At 31.9% G+C, this 17,735-nt stretch overlaps 1 protein-coding gene across 1 annotated transcript; it reads left to right on the top strand.

The window, feature by feature from the left end:
• Positions 1–2,868: 2,868 nt before the first annotated feature.
• LOC11416378 (uncharacterized) lies at positions 2,869–13,665 on the top strand. The gene is made up of 16 exons (XM_003589195.4): positions 2,869–3,284; positions 3,985–4,092; positions 4,176–4,453; positions 4,711–4,962; positions 5,195–5,301; positions 5,377–5,463; positions 5,566–5,671; positions 5,767–5,905; positions 8,800–9,138; positions 10,572–10,679; positions 11,042–11,319; positions 12,375–12,629; positions 12,854–12,960; positions 13,072–13,158; positions 13,261–13,366; positions 13,516–13,665. The coding sequence occupies exons 1-16, from the start codon at positions 2,897–2,899 to the stop codon at positions 13,663–13,665; spliced, it is 2,895 nt and encodes a 964-aa protein (XP_003589243.4). The 5' UTR covers positions 2,869–2,896.
• The last annotated feature ends 4,070 nt before the right edge of the window (positions 13,666–17,735 follow it).

The following is a 17,735-nucleotide window of genomic DNA, read 5'->3' as shown; positions in this document are numbered from 1 at the left end:
TAATCCAATCATATGGATTGATAGGAATCAATTATACTTAAATTTATCCAAACATGTATCAATTTAAATCCAACACACTTTTAATCAAAATCAATTATATCAAACTCAATTTTCAATGTGCCATAACCAAACAACCATCAAATTGTTGTCCTCGTGAGCTTAACTCGGTTGGTAGGGACAATACATAATATATGTAAGGTCCGGGTTCAAATCCTGACCACCACAAAAAAACCACTAAATTGCTTCATGTCTTTGTAAGCCATTCTCAAATCTGTCTCTAACTCTATTAATATTTTAAACTAGTCTTTGTCAAAAGTATCTCAATTAGGTCACCGTCTTTATGTTTTTGTCACATAATGAGGGACCTAATTGAGAAATTTTTGACAAAGACAGTGACTAATTTAAAATATTAATAAAATCATAGACTAGTTTAAGAATGACTTATAAAGACAAAAATCAATTTGATGGTTTACTCCCAAACACATGCTAAATAATTGAACATCTTCTCACACACTATTTGACATGACACTATTAATATCCAGTCAAACAAGGACTAAATTCCAAAACATTGTCACAAAATTAACACTCCCCAAATAATTGTTGTGTTTTTTTATTTTTTTTTTATTTTTTATCTTTATCATATCTTAGAGTATACTTTCACTCAATGAACTAAGTTTTTTTAGATGCTATGCAAAATAACATTTGAGTTTTGTTTATTAGTTCAACAGTAAGAGTTTGTGTTTAAAAAAAATGGTAAGAGTTTTACTTCCTAACTTTAAGCGACTGAACTCAAGTATCATACATACGAGAGAGTTTTAAAATGGTCGTTGGTATCTTTACTATTCATATTATATAGTTTATAGAGTTTAATTAAATTGCTCCTCTAGCCTATGTTGAATCAAACAGAAGTCTTAACTTTATATTATTTTCTATCTCATTTCATTTTTTTGTTATGATGAAAATATTAAAATAACTAAATATTGTTGAGAGTTGATTCAAACTTAGTCAATAAATCACCATGCGTGTTATGCAAGTAACTAAGTTCTTAAGTTTCAAATTTTCTGATATTTGGCAGTTATTTCCCTTTGTGTGCATGTGAATAAATAGTGATCACCCTGTGTATATAATCTTCGTTTTCTCTCTTAACTAAAGTGAGTGAGTATGTACAAGAAAACTATAGTGATTGGTGACCAACAATGGCGACGTTAAGAAACTTGCTATCTTTATACTGGCTGGGATGAGATCTTCCATTTTTTTTTCCCACTTACCTTCAAGTTTAGAAGTTGGGTAACATTGAGAACTACTCCACCATAATAAAACTTTTGATAAACAAATGTATTATATGTTTTACCAACCCAAGAACGCTTAGATGAGATGTCATTTGTCTCTTTTAGCTTAATCAAGATCATGTGTACGTTTGAATTCAATTTTGGGTATGCAGCAATGTTAAAACTCTTGGATAGAATTTTCCATCCATTTGAGTCTCACAAGGCTCGAGAGATTAATCTCCACAGTTGCATGCGCGAAGGATACCTGATTAAAAAAAAAGTTTTATCATGTCTTTGGTTGGATTTCCAAAGAGCATACCTTATGTTACCTTGTCTCGGTTAAAGCAAGAACTAATGGTGAGGCCAATGGTGTCTAGCTCAGCCATATGATACTGTAAGAGTCTTCATTGAACAAGATATCCATCACTGAATCCTCGTAGAACTCAAGATAGTCATCCACTCTACTGTAGTTTTGTAGTTGGCTTCCTCGTTGAGCATTAGCATGTGTTGAATGTCATCAATATCATCGGGTTATTTATTCACTAATATATACTCATTAATTGTTGTGTTAAAAAAAATAAATATACTCAATAATTGAATTTCATCTTATTTAACTATTTCATTAACTACAATTAACAAAAATGTTTTAGTATATGCTTTTTGTCGGCCCTAATTTTTTAGTGAGGGAAATTCCAACTTCTCTCTTAATTATCTTTTTCATTAACTCATCAAGGAGAGATGATTTTAGTTCATTTTTTGACCTAGAATCACACTTATGTATTTTTTTCTCCACTACTTTTGATCTAATTACGTGATTTCCACACATATCAAATTTTTTCTTGTGTTTTTCTTGATTTCGTCGTCGGCGCGTGGCATTGTATTATTCGTTGTCTTGTGCGACGTTGTTTGATTTTGCGTCTTGTTATGTTGTTCGTTTGGTATATATTGAAAGATCAACTTCAGTCAATCACAAATTCAATCAATGATTTGGATGTCAACATTGCATATCTGTAAGCATGAGTGAATATCCTCGTGATTTAGATTTTATCATATTATTTGTAGGTATTTTACCGTTGTATGCTATTAACTTGGATGTTTCGAGTTTTTTTTGCAGACTCACCTTTACTTTATAGCATGTTGATTATGTTATTGTATCTTATATATTATATTAGTATGAATGAATGAATATCGTTTTATTTTGGTCAAACAAAATGTTTTAATAAATATACTAAATTTACTATTGAAATCAAATCAACATAGCATAATTTAAATACCACATTTAATTTGAGACTTTGACCAAATAATTTTTTTTCCATCTAGTTATAAATAATATTGACATTTTATTTACTACCTTTATTGTAGAGGCCACATAACAATTAACATCCTGTCTACATTCTTTTTTTTTTTTCTTTCTGAAAGCATCCGGCCGGTCTACATTCATACTACTTACGTAGACATAACCTATGCAATTAATTAGTTATCCTAATTAGGAAAATGTAGGAAGTTGACTTTTCCAATATACATTTTAATTAAATGAGAAATCCATTAGTTCTTTATAACTCAACATTTGAGAGCTTTGTAACGTAGAAAAGACACTCAACTCACTACAGTCTACAACAATTATCTTAATGTTGTCACAAAAAGTACTATTGTGGTCTTTGATATTTCTAGTGTGCCACTTTGCAATATCATGCAAAGCCAACCAACAAAGTGAATACCTCTACAGGTTTATTCGATCAAAAATGTTTCAACAAAACCCTTCACATGTAGAATCTTATTCAAGTACTATTGTTGATGAACATGTTTCAAAGGTACATGTCAATGTTGAACAACACTTAAGGTCGAGGAAATCTGATAAGGTGAAGAGTTTGCCTGGACAACCAAAAGGGGTGAATTTTGATCAATATGCTGGCTATATAACTGTGGATGCCAAAGCTAGGAGAAAACTTTTCTACTACTTTGTTGAATCTCCTTCAAATTCTTCCACGAAGCCTCTTGTTCTATGGCTAAATGGAGGTAATCAATATCTATATTCATTTTATTTTGGATTAAATATGTTTTTGTTAATTGAGACTTTCTAAATAGTATTTTTAGTACCTATAAAAAAATTATGCACTCAATTTTAGTCTCTACTAAATTTAAATTTGTTTAATTATGGTTAAACTCTTAGGTTTTTGACAATTTGTTTGCAAACTTGTTAAGAACATTACTAAACAATCCTCCGCAAAAAAAATTATCTCAAAATTTGATTTCTACGTCTGAATTTTTGTTGTTTTTATCTTGAACTTTTGTTGTTTAATTTTTTTTATATTTAACTCATTTTATGTTAAAATATTCTAAATTTTAGTAGTTACTAAACCTTTTGTAATGTACTAAATTTTTCTTTAAAAAATCGTTCAAAAATTTAATAGTTTAAGGATAATTAAATAAATTTTATTTTAGCTAGCAGGGACTAAAATTACATATAAATGTTTTTATAGGGACCAAAAATATATTTAACTCTTTTATTTTTATATGCTAGGGTATGTATTAATTATCAAATAAACAAATAGTACATGGGAGAAATTCAAGACAATATAAAAAAGTAACCATCTATTGCATGAATGTAGTAAATCATGTATATTATATAAACTCTTATATTTGCACACCTCTACTTTACATATACTTATTCAATTCCTTTTTTTTTTTTTTTTTTTTTTTTTGATGATATATATAGGACCTGGATGCTCCTCATTTGGATATGGAGCCATGCAAGAATTAGGACCTTTTAGAGTCAACAGTGATGGAACCACACTTTCCTTTATTAAAGATGCATGGAACGTTGGTAAGCATGCATTTACTTATTGATGGAAAAATGTCTTATTGATGATTCAAAATTGATGAGTTGTTGTTTCTATAATTTGGCAGTGGCAAATGTTATCTTCCTAGAGTCTCCGGTAGGAGTTGGATTTTCTTATTCAAAAAAACCGTTAAATCAAACTAATATTGGTGACAAAAACACAGCCAGAGATTCTTACATTTTTCTTCTAAACTGGCTTGAGAGATTTCCACAGTATAAGATTCGAGATTTCTTCATAACTGGTGAAAGTTATGCTGGCCATTATGTCCCTCAACTAGCTCACCTTATTCTATCAAATAACAAGAAAAGGAAAAATCACAAAATGATCAATTTGAAAGGGATTGCGGTAAGAATATATAGTATTCAATATAAATTTAATTTAATCAATTATCTAGTTACTAAACTACTTGACCAAAACAATGAAGCCTAAAAGTGATAGAAAAACAAAAAACTTTATAATAAATTAACTTGCTTTTAGGGTAAACATTTCTATACATAGATCAATTTACATAACTAACTTTACATTAATCACATTTCACAAAATTAATCCAAATACACATTGAATTGCTTTGTTTTATCCTTACATACTTATTCTTGGTGCAGGTTGGGAACGGTTGGATAGATGACAATTTCTGTACAAAGGGAATGTATGATTATTTCTGGATGCATGCTCTTAACTCTGACCAAACACATAAAGGAATTGAAAAACATTGTGACTTTAGGAAGTTCAATGTAACAAATGAATGTGTCGGATATGAAAATATAGCAGATGATGAGCTTGGAAATATTGACGTTTACAACATATATGCCCCAGTTTGTAATTCATCTGCAACAAAATATGGTGCTAGTTACTCTGTAAGTTGCATTCTATTTTGTATTTATAGTATGCGAAATCGGAACCAGCTCGAGTAGAGTAGTCTGCTTAGATTCTGTCTGATAAGTTAGCTGATGGTTGATGAACCTATAACAAATAACGGATAGACTATCTGATTAAATTTAAAGTGTTGGATAAAATTAAACAATAAAGTTTACTGAATAGTGAATATAAGAAATTAATTACAAAATTCTTCTTAAATGAAATTTGCAGGTCAGTAATGTCGACCCTTGTGCTGAAGATTATACCACTACCTATTTAAATCTCCCAGAAGTTCAAAAGGCTCTTCATGTTAAACGCACAAAATGGTCTCCTTGCAGGTACACTATACTATACTATACTACTAATTATGTTATAGTATTTCCTGAATTAATGTGTCTAATGGTCTTTTTCAGTGATCTGAGTTGGACAGATAGTCCAGCAAGTATTCTGCCAACTATAAATGGATTAATATCAAGTGGTATAAGCATTTGGATGTACAGGTAATAAAGTTTATAATGTAATATCACATCAAAGACATTATCAATATCACTTTCTTTATGTGTAACAATGCTTGTTTTTGTTATTATTTAATAATAATGCAGTGGAGATATAGATGGACGTGTTCCCATAATCTCAACAAAGTATTCAATAAATTCCTTAAAACTACATGTACGTACAGCATGGCGTCCATGGTACACTGGAAAAGAGGTAAAGAAACATTAATATATATCACTATTACAATATATACTAATTAAGAACTTTAAGCCACTTATAGATAACCTACTACATTATTATATATGCAGGTTGGAGGGTATGTGATTGGTTACAAAGGGCTCACACTAATCACTGTAAGAGGAGCTGGGCACATGGTTCCAACTGACCAACCATACCGAGCACTAACCGTGATCTCATCTTTCCTTCTTGGACAACTTCCTCCTCAATTAAAATCTTAATTAGTCTATTCAGTGTATCAATAAAATGTATGTGAACAATTTACAATAATTCATCAAAATATGTGTGCTCTATTTATCAATCAACTTGGTCCTCAATTGGGGTTGGCGTCCATCAAATAAGTTCTTCTGTCAAGTTTAGTCATTAGGATTGATGTGTATTGGAATACGATGACCTGTATGCCATGTATACGAGATCCAAATTGGTTGAATATCTATCTTTTTTAAAAATTTCATAAAACATGATCCCAATAAAATATCATCAAACTAGAAAGAAACAAAAATTAAACCCATAAACACATCAGAATTTCATCATCTTCAACAATTCAACTCTTAATTAAAGGTATGAAAACCTGCATAGACACTCATTGATTACTTTTTTTTTATGCTGCCAAATTTTATTGATCTCAAAGGCTCGATCAAAAAAACAAGATAAGCAATCACAATTGCGAACTCTGCATAATAAGCATAAACAACTCCTTTGTTACATTAACCCCACTAATGGAAGAACTTTTTAAGACAAAACTTTAGTTTAATTAATGATATAGTAAAATAGACATTACTAACAGATTGTGAAACGTTGAAATAACAAATTAATATTGAATTCTGTTTTTTTTTTTGTCAAGTAGTCTAGTGGCTAGAACTCACACAATTTAATTGTGAAGAAGTGGGGTATCCGGGATTCAAACCCTGACCCCTGTATATAATATGCAATATCCCTACCAATTGAGCTAAGTTCACAGTGATAATATTGAATTCTAACTCAAATATAAATGACCTTTTTACTTTTTTTTGCATATTTTGGTTGCACATAGGGGTGAGAATAGACTAGGTCGAGCTAGGCTTTGTAAGCCTAAGCTTGGACCGCGGTCTGTCACAAGTTTATATTTTAGGTCTGAGTCTGACCTTTTGAAAGCTTGATATGGTCTGTTAACCTGTTTAAAAACTTATTTCATATGAACATTTTTAAAAATGTAATGTGATCTAAGTTTCAATCGACTTACGAACTAATAGATCAATAAGAATAAACTCATTTTTTATATTTAACATGAATTTTTAGAGAATTTAATAAATATTATAGAAAATTGCTATTTGTTGTGAGAGAATACCTCACAACAACATAACCCTAGTTTCTTCTCCTTCGTCCATCAAAGAGGGGTGATTTATGGTCAATTTTTGACCCAAAATCACACCTCTAACTCGTTTTTCCTTTTCCCTTTTATTGAAATAAGTGATTTTCACATCTATCTTGTTTTTTATTTTGGGATTTCGTCGTCTTTGTGCGACATTGTTTGTTTTTCTTGTTTCTCTCAGGTATTTGATCGATTCATGTTGTCAGATCAGCTTCGATCAAGTGCAGATCCAATCAATGACTTTGGCGTCATCCACGTTGTAGATCCGGAGACATGGTTATTCCGGAGATTTAAATATAGTCATATGGGTAGGCAATTGTACTTTGCCGTTTTATGCTATTAACATGGATGTTGTGAGCCTGTTCACATATTCATCATTTTTGTTTTTAACGAATTTACATTATATCGATATACTCTATCAATTTGAATGAATAAATATCTTTTATTTTGTCAATAAAAAAATAGCTCACAACAACATCATCAATGCCTGCCTAATCACTTAATATCTTCCATAAATAACATCCATTGACCACACATGTTTTCCGCTCGGCATCATATTGTATTGGCTAATTACTTTTCAAGAAGGGTTCGGGATAGAATCTATATGGATGAATCTACTCTATATTATATATTATATCTCGATTCTAATTTATAATATTACATTAAATATGCGAAAAATTAATGTATATTAATAATCTTAAATTACAGAAAAGGTTAACAAATTTATAATTTAATTCAAAGTGCAAAATTTAATATAATAATATTAATAACAAAGTCTGATAGATTTAAGAGGTTTTTTTATGGCATGCGGCCTGACCTTTTTAGCTAAATAGTTTTTAAAAAAAGCCTAAGCCTTCTCTACTTGAGAAAAAAGTCTGACATGACCTGACCTGTCGTAAGCTTAGCCCTAGGCCCCTGTAGATCGGCCTGACATATTCCCATCCCTAGTTACACACAACAAGTCTTGATATATTTCCAACAAATAACATCATATTTATAGAAATCTAAAGAAAAAAAAATTCAGGAGCCTAAAAATTTTGGAGGCCTAAAGCCTTGCTTTAGTGGCAGCCCTTGGAGCGGCCTTGGAACAAGATTGAACTCAAGATAGTCATCCGGTCTACCATAGTTTTGTAGTCGGCTTTCTCTTTGAGCATTACCAAGTGTTTTTTTTAGTAAAGCATTTACCAAGTGTTGAATGTCATCATCATCGGGTTATTATTTTTTCCACTAATACATCTTCATTAATTGAATTTCACCTTATTTAACTATTCTACTAATTACAAGTAATAATTTTTTTTAGTAAATTTCACAAAAAAAAAGTTTTAGTAAATATACTAGTTTACTATTAAAATCAAATCAACCGTGGATTATCCAAATACCACATTTAATTTGAGACGTTTGACAGTAAAGTAATATTTTTTTCTCTTCATCTAGTTAGAAAAATAATGACCTTTTATTTACTACCTTTATTGTATAGGCCGCATAACAATTAACATCCTGTCTACATTCATACTTACGTAGAAATAATCTATGCAATTAATTAGTTATATATCCTATCCTAATTAGGAAAATATAGGAAGTTGACTTTTCCAATTTACATTTTAATTAAATGAGAAATCCATTAGTGCTATATATAACTCAAAATTGGAGAGCTTTGAAACATAGAAAAGACACTCACTCGCTACATTCTACAACATAAAAATCATCTTAATGTTGTCACAAAAAGTACTATTGTGGTCTTTGATTTTTTTAGTTTTTGCAATCTCATGCAAAGCCAATCAACAAAGTGAATACCTCTACAAGTTTATCAAATCAAGAAGGTATCAACAAAAGCCTTCACATGTAGAAGCTTATTCAAGTACAATTGTTAATGAACATGTTTCAAAGGTACATGTTAACGTTGAACAACATTTAAGGTCGAGGAAAGCTTATAAGGTGAAGAGTTTGCCTGGACAACCAAAAGGGGTGAATTTTGATCAATATGCTGGCTATATAACTGTGGATGCCAAAGCTAGGAGAAAACTTTTCTACTACTTTGTTGAATCTCCTTCAAATTCTTCCACAAAGCCTCTCGTTCTATGGCTAAATGGAGGTAATCAATATCTTTATTCATTTTATTTTTATATGCTATTGATAGGGTATATATGTCTTAATTATCAAATAAACAAATAGTACATGCATGGGAGAAATTCAAGACACTATTGAAAAACTATATATTGCATGAATGTAGATATATGATATATCATGTGAGTATATTATATCAACGCTTATATTTGAACATCATTACTTTACGTACGATCATTCAACTCTTTATTATCTCTCTATCTTTCTCTTCATATCACATCACTTTCTCTATTTCTATCTCTATCAAGGTTTAAAATAGATATTAAGTGTAATCCATAATTTTTCATATTATATAATCCAAAAACTTTAGAATTTAATGTTGAATTATGCATAGACATGTATTATGTATGATCTAATTAACAAAATACGTTTGAAAATTGGGTACGATGTGACCTCCAACCCCTTAGCCGTTGGATAAGGCCACCGTACCACTACCATCAATCATGAAGGAAGACTGGAGATAAGGCCCGAGGATGTCATGAACGACCGTTTTTCACTTTCTTCTCATTTTTATATATCTTTTTAATTTTGCTAAAAAAAAAAAAGTAAAAGTAAATAGTGTGCATTGAACCAATATTAATATTATTTTCATTAATCATTAATTTTAGGGAAAATTCGTCCTTCCTATAATATTAATATTGAGCTTTTACCTAGTACCCACTGAAAATAACTGGAGTATAGACCCACAGGAAGTGATGGGGCAATATATTATTCAGAGTTTATTTGTTGTATTAAATTTGGAACAATTAATATGATTGAGAATGATTGCTACAATAACGGATATATGTACAAACTACAAAGAACTAAAGAGCAACTCCAGCGGCGTTATTTTGCAATGGTCCGCCAGCTTGGAGTTCTAAAAGGTGAGTTATTTTGCAATATTTATCTCATTGGAGTACGTCACCATGGAGGTACCGTACCGTGCGTTCAGAACTTAACCAAACTTCATTGTTACTTTACTTTGATTAAAAAACAATATTTGCCTTACTTTATTTTACGTTTTTTTTGCGATGTATTTTGTTTAATGTTGTTAGTTGTAGTCAATATCAAATTTTTGACTTAGTATATATCAAATTATGTTACCATTGTTTTATAAATCTGAATGGTTATCTTTTTTTTTTTTTACACAATATATACGGCAAGTTTTTTATTCTTCAGATTGATATTAATTTAAAATACTGAAATTAAATATTTTAAGGTGCAATAATATTAATATTTGAGGTAAAGTAATTTGTGGGACTCAATATGAGGTTTTGTAAGGTTCACCATTGAAGTTAAAAATGAGTCATTTGCTTCGAGATGACGTATCACAATGGGACCCACAAAGTAACCAAAAAAAGCTCACGATTGGAGGTGCTCTAACTAATTAAAAGGTGACTAAATTGATGATATATTATATAGGACCTGGATGCTCTTCATTGGGATATGGAGCCATGCAAGAATTAGGACCTTTTAGAGTCAACAGTGATGGAACCACACTTTCCCTTAATAAAGATGCATGGAACGTTGGTAAGCAATAAGCATGCATTAGCTTAATGATAGTTGATGTAAAAATGTCTTATTGAATTAATTAATGGTTAATTATTTTTGTAGCTCTCTAAACTATTTGATAATTTTTCAATAGTTTTTCTATTAAGAAATATTAAAATTTCAAATTGCCTATAGTTCAATGATCCAATTACAATTTTTTCGAAAATCTTTTAAAAATTCTCAAATAGTTCAACGAACTACAAACTAACTTTTTTTTTAAGTAATTAAAACCTTAATTAATCAAAAGTTGTTCTATGTTGTTTTTCTAGAAATATAGCATTGCTCTTTTCATAATTATGATGGTTCAAAATTGATGAGTTGTTATTTCTATAATTTGGCAGTGGCAAATGTTATCTTTTTAGAGTCTCCAGCAGGAGTTGGATTTTCCTATTCAAACAATTCTTTAGATTACTCTAACGTTGGTGACAATCGCACAGCCATAGATTCTTACATTTTTCTTCTAAATTGGCTTGAGAGATTTCCACAGTATAAGACTCGAGATTTCTTCATAGCTGGTGAAAGTTATGCTGGCCATTATGTTCCTCAGCTAGCTCATCTTATTCTATCAAAAAATAAGAAAAGGAAAAATCACAATGTGATAAATTTGAAAGGGATCGCGGTAAGAATTTTTAGTGCTCAATATAAATTTAATTTAAAATTTTATTTTTAAATGTTGACTACTACTTCGGTCTCAAATTAAAGAAAAAAGTCAAACAAAGTTTATTTATTTGGTTGAAAATTTTAACGAGGTTCATATACTTAGTAAGTGTGTTAAGTTTCATAACAAAAACCATCAAAATTGATTGCTCTCTCTCTCTCTATTAAGTAGGAGAATTTTGATAGTTTTATCTATTTGTTCTTGTTATAAAAGACAATTCATTTTTTGGTTTATTGAATAACTGATTTATTAAACTAACGAGATACATTATTTATTTAATGAATTTAACAAATGAATGATCTTTTATAATAAAAAATGGAGGTAATATCATTTAACTCATATTCTATCATTTAATCTTCCATGTGCTTTTTATAGACCGATTCTACCATTTTATTAGGAAAAAAACTAATAAACGAAAATAATATCAAACTTTGACTTTATTTTTAAGGAAAATGCTAAAAAGAGTTTATGAGGAACTTGTTAAGAAAGCCAAAAAAAAAAAAAAAACAAGTATACTATTAAAAATGACACTTTATGTTTTTGAGGAATTGACCACACAATTTTAAATGAAATCCTATTATATTTAATTCTTTAACAAGTGCTTTAGGACTAGGAGAAATGCCCCGAAACCGAAACACTTGTTAGCAAGACTCTATTTTTAAAACATTTAATTTTAACTTTAATTTTTTCCTTCAAAAAAAATTTTAACTTTAATTTTTAAATAACTTAAAAGAGAAAAATAAGTATGATCATATGTAGCTTAAAAATCTCCCTAAACATATCTTAATTGATAAAGACATTATAAGAACCAGACTACTTAACCAAAACAATAAGCCTAAAAGTGATAGGAAAACAAAAAAAAACCTTTATACTAAATCAACTTGCTTTTAGGGTAAACATTTCTATACATAGATCAATCCACATAACCAACTTTACATTAATCAAATTTCACAAAATTAATCCAAATACACATTGAATTGCTTTGTTTTATCCTTAAATACTTATTCTTGGTGCAGGTTGGGAACGGTTTGATAGATGACAAATTGTCTACAAAGGGAATGTATGACTACTACTGGACGCATGCTCTAATCTCTGACGAAACTCATGCAGGAATTGAAAAAAATTGTGGTGACTTTAGGAATGTAACAAATTTAAGGGAATGCTTCTTATATGAATTTAAAGCGGATGATGAGCTTGTAGATATTGACGTTTACAACATATATGCCCCAGTTTGTAATTCATCTGCAACAAAAAATGGAGCTAGTTACTTTGTAAGTTACATTCTTTTTTGTATATATGGTATGCAAAATCGGAACTAGCTCGAGTAGATTAGTCTGCTTACATTCTGTTTGATAAAAAATAGCTCATTTTGTTAGCCGATGGTAGATGAATCTATAGCAAATAACGGATAGACTATCTGATTAAAATATTTAAAGTGTTTAGTAAAATTAATCGATAAAGTTAATTACAAAATCTTCTTAAATGAAATTTGCAGGTCAGTAATATCGACCCTTGTGCTGAAGATTATACCGCTGCCTATTTAAATCTCCCAGAAGTTCAAAAGGCTCTTCATGTTAAACCCATAAAATGGTCTCATTGCAGGTACACACTAAAATAAGTTGTAATTGTGTTTTATTTTCCCACAATTTCAAAATGCATTAATTGTAAATGCTATAGTATTTCTATGAATCAATGTCTAATGCTCTTTTTCAGTGGTGTGGGTTGGACAGATAGTCCAACTAGTATTCTACCAACTATAAATCAGTTAATATCAAGTGGTATAAGCATATGGATATACAGGTATGATAAACTTTATAAATTGGTCTGTTGACAATATTATCAATGCTTTATGTATAAGTATAAAATTATTTACTTGTTTTGTTATTTAATTTAATAATGCAGTGGTGATTTAGATGGGCGTGTTCCCATAACCTCAACAAAGTATTCAATAAATTCCTTAAAACTGCCTGTGCATACAGCATGGCGTCCATGGTACACTGGAAAAGAGGTAAACGACTATTACTATGTGAATGTTTGGTTTCATTGTGAATTTGTCAGAATCACTTACTACGATTCCTACATCCACCGCGATATTAAACATACACTATAGCCACATATAGAAAATCTTACTACATTATGCATACAATTAATATGCAGGTTGGAGGGTATGTGATTGGTTACAAAGGGCTCACACTAGTCACTGTAAGAGGAGCTGGACACATGGTTCCAACTGACCAACCATACCGAGCACTAACCATGATCTCATCTTTCCTTCTTGGACAACTTCCTCCTCAATTAAAATCTTAAGTCTATTCAGTGTATCAATAAAATTTATGTGAAAAATTTGACGAGTTTCATACAATAATTCATCAAAATATGTGTGCTCTATTTCTAAATTATGGGACGGTTTGTTAGAGGAAAGAAGTATTTCTATGGAGTGAATAAACTTGTTGCTCCTTGAATTTGTGTCTATTGATAAATATTTAGCAAGTGTACTAAAATTATCGAAGTAGTAATAAAGTTCGTATCCACGAGAACCGTTGTTAATTTCTACTTAACAAGTTCGTTAAAATAAAGGATGTAGTAAATTTGACAGGGTTGCCCTAGGTAGTTCGATTTGGTTTTATAAAACGTAAACAAAGTAAATAAAATGGTTTGATAATTGGATTAAAACAGATGATCAAGCCTTTTGAATCCTCTATTGCTCACCGTGAGTAATTTGGCTCTCTTCTCTCTCAAAGAAATTAACCTAGCTTTACGACAAATTAACTAAGTGATTTTGATCAATCTCTTGACTCAAAAACCCTTTCCTAAGTTATAACTTTTTAATCTCTTAAACCGATTGAATAACCGCGGAAGCATGGTGTCATACCCCAATTTTTGACCTAAGGTCCACCGATTCACCTTGTACTGAAGGGGCGAGTGGGAGGAGATTAATAATAAAAAAATAAAAAAGGTAACCACAGAGGGAGAGAGAGGACATTCATACGCCTTTTGACCTTGATCAGTCTCTGACATTTCAATAAAAAATTCGGCAGAGAGGTATTTTAAAATACCTCATTTTTTGGTTCCGAGTCGGGCCCTCTTCTCTCAATCTTCAATTATTTATTTCCATCTTTTATTTTTAAATTAATCCTAATTTTTATTTTAATAAATCAATATTTCTTTTAATTCAAATTACTTCTTTTTTAGATAAGTCCAAAAGTCAAATTTGCACTTATTTTATTTTTATTTTTATTTTTCTCATTTGTTACTATCCAAAAAAATCAAAAAAGGTCCCAATCCAAAAGTTACAGTCAGTCACGCGTGTGCTTCACCTCATCTCAATCCAAATCCAGCAAAACGCATTCCAATCCAACAACAGCTAACACGCTCCTCTCATCTCAAATCAAGCACAAGTTTCTGCTCATCTCAACAAACCTAGGTCCCAAGCAGCACTATAAATAGAGACCTGCACAACACAAGAACGGGACAGCAGAATCGCACAACACCACAACAGGAAACCCAGAGCAGAACACAGAGAGAAAAGCCAGAATCGCACACCAGAGGGAGTCCGAAACAACACCAACCACCGGCATCAGGAACAACGTCAACTCGAAGCCGCACCATAACAGAACCGGATCCGCGAAAGAAACAAAGAGGTAGTACTTTCTTTACCTTTAGATCTAGGCCTCTGTGTGTACGTTTTCGAAAATCTAGGTTTAGAAGTTATAGAGGGGAGAGAGTCGAGTGAAAACAGCAAAAAAAATAGAGTTTTTTAGCTCCGGTGCGGCGGCGCCGCCGCGATGGCTCGCCGGCCACCGCACTGGAGTCTGCTCCAACCACCCTTCTCGCCGGAGAAGAAGTTAGAGAGAGGAGAGAGCTTGTGAGATAGAGAGAGAAAGACAAGAGGGAAATGAGAGAAAATAGGGTTACACCCTTTATATATTCCCTGAGCCGGTTCGGTCCTTTTGAACCCGACCCAAGTCTGAACCGATCCGAACCCGGTCTTCCCTTTAAGCCCAGCACGCCCGCTGCACCCAGTAGGCCCAATTCCCTTTCTGCTTGCTATTCTGCACACCCCTGAATACTGCTGCACCCCACCTTGTGATTGAACCACTCTTTTTTTATCATTTCATGCATTTTATTTACCTTTTAGCATTGTAATTATTATTTTATATTCCCTCATGCATGTTTATTTATTTTATTTCTAGAGCAAGGATATTAGAATGTAATTTAGGTCTTCATGTAAATAATTTTATTTCCGTCTTTTATTTCCTCGCAGACCTTAGAATGTAAATAGGCTTTTATGTAATAGTCGTAGGTGCATGTGTGCGTGCGTGTGTGTGCCTCTTATCTGCTTTGTAGTTTAGGTCAAAGACCCCTGTGGTGGTCGAACGTCACCATGAGGTACCTACGCTTTACTTTTTGCTCCGTTAGTTTAATTTTAGTCATTATTCAAAAACAACAAAAAACATGCAAATAACAAAAATCACAAAAAACATTTTTTATAATAAACCTTGATCCAAATCAAGTGATCGTCTTTTATTTTATTCTTTCATAAATCAAAATTGCAATCAACTTTAATTCCACTTTAAGTCATTTTCTTTTAATATAAAAAACACAAACAAATTCTTATTTGCCACTTGGCTTTTCCTTTTAAAACCTTTTTCAAAACTAATAAAAAACACGAAACCAATCAAACGCCCATTTTTACCCCGAACTACGAGGTTTTGATCCTTCACGGGTACGTAGGCAGAGGACCATGTCCTTTCAAACAATAAAAATGTAGATAAATTAGGTCTCACTTTATTTTCCTTTTCATCACATTAATTCCTTCTTTTCAAAAGCAAGCAAGTTATAGCACATTAAATTAAATAAAACCAAGAGGTTCCCGTAGAGTACTACGGACATAAAGGGTGCTAACACCTTCCCTTTATGTAACTAACCCCCGAACCCAAAATCTTTTCAATATGGGGTTGTTTGAACTTTTTTCCCCTTTTTTCTTAAAAATTAAATGTTCAGTCGTGAAATAAATTAGTGAGTCAAAAGCTAATCAAATAGTCTTGATCTCCGAAAAATGACGCGACAGAAATGGCGACTTCACTGGGGATCCCTAAGAGGGTTGAGCCTAACTTGGCTTTATTTAACTCTTTGTGCTATAACTTGCTTAAAACAAAAACAAAAATAAAAGATGGAAATACGTGTATATATGTTCTTCCTTCTTCTTTCTTCTTTCTAAACGTGAGTGGTGAGATAAGTCCTACACCCGGGCTTGAGGGAAACATAAGATAGGATGGTGGTATAACCAAAGTGCCTTTCCGAGAGTCAAGTCTCGTGTTTTGGTTCATGTGGTATAACCCCACTCAATGGAGGGATCTTGGAAGTAATTTATGTCGGCATGAGTAGTCGTGTTGGCATTGTATTTTCAAGTGACCGTCGATGTTGAGGACCTTTAGTTACCATTAACCCATCTTGGCCTTTTAGGACGTAGTGCGGTGGCTAATCAAGAGTAGTCTTGAATTGGTTGATACGTGATACTACACCCAAACGAGACTTTCCTACGAATATTATTGGAATGGGAGTAGTCCCGTCACCTGATAAATATTTGAAAGTGGTTAAGGACTTTGGGAACTTGGTAGAACCCGTGATACAGGTACATTTGAAACCATAGTCCCGACCAAATGGCGTTGTTACCCTTAAGCTCCGACATTGTGGACCTAACATCACCGTGTTTTCACCGTTTGTGTAGCATAATCATGCATACATGCATTCATTCATAAAAACTTTTTCTCACTAATATCGAATGACTTAGATAAGTTCTTGTAAACATCAAAGATATGGTCCTTATAAGAAGGAACACCAAGAAATACAACTTCAAAAATCATAACTAAGCTTTAGCTTTTGTTAAGAACTTTTTCCTTGGTTTCGTTCTTACTTTTGAAAAGGGAACCAATAGCAACATCTTCACAAATTTCAAATAAAACAATGTTCCTTATCAATTCTACAATTACTTTGACAAGTCCTTCAAATAAAAAAATGTCTATTTTTGCATAAGCATATCATGCATCATTTTGCATTCATAATTTCAAGTCTGAGTCTTACACTGTGTCTTTTCTACTAAAGGTCAATCCATCTCAAAAGAGTCATGGCGTCCTCGTCTGAAACCCACTCGCATTTACAACACTCGAACAATCATGAGGAAAAGATGGAGTTTCTCGAACAAGAAAATCAATTGCTCCGTGAGGAAGTGGCAGCCATGCGAACTAAAATGGATGAAATGACTGAATTGATGAAAATGTTGACGGCTGCACAGAATCAACCACCACCTCCTCCTCTTATCAGCACTCAGGCCGAAGCAACTGTCTCTGTTATCCCTGAATGGACGATACCTGTCA

Source organism: Medicago truncatula, chromosome 1 (genome assembly GCF_003473485.1).
Source record: "Medicago truncatula cultivar Jemalong A17 chromosome 1, MtrunA17r5.0-ANR, whole genome shotgun sequence".
NCBI classification, from domain to species: Eukaryota; Viridiplantae; Streptophyta; class Magnoliopsida; order Fabales; family Fabaceae; genus Medicago; species Medicago truncatula.
This window is presented reverse-complemented; position numbering and strand designations above follow the sequence as displayed.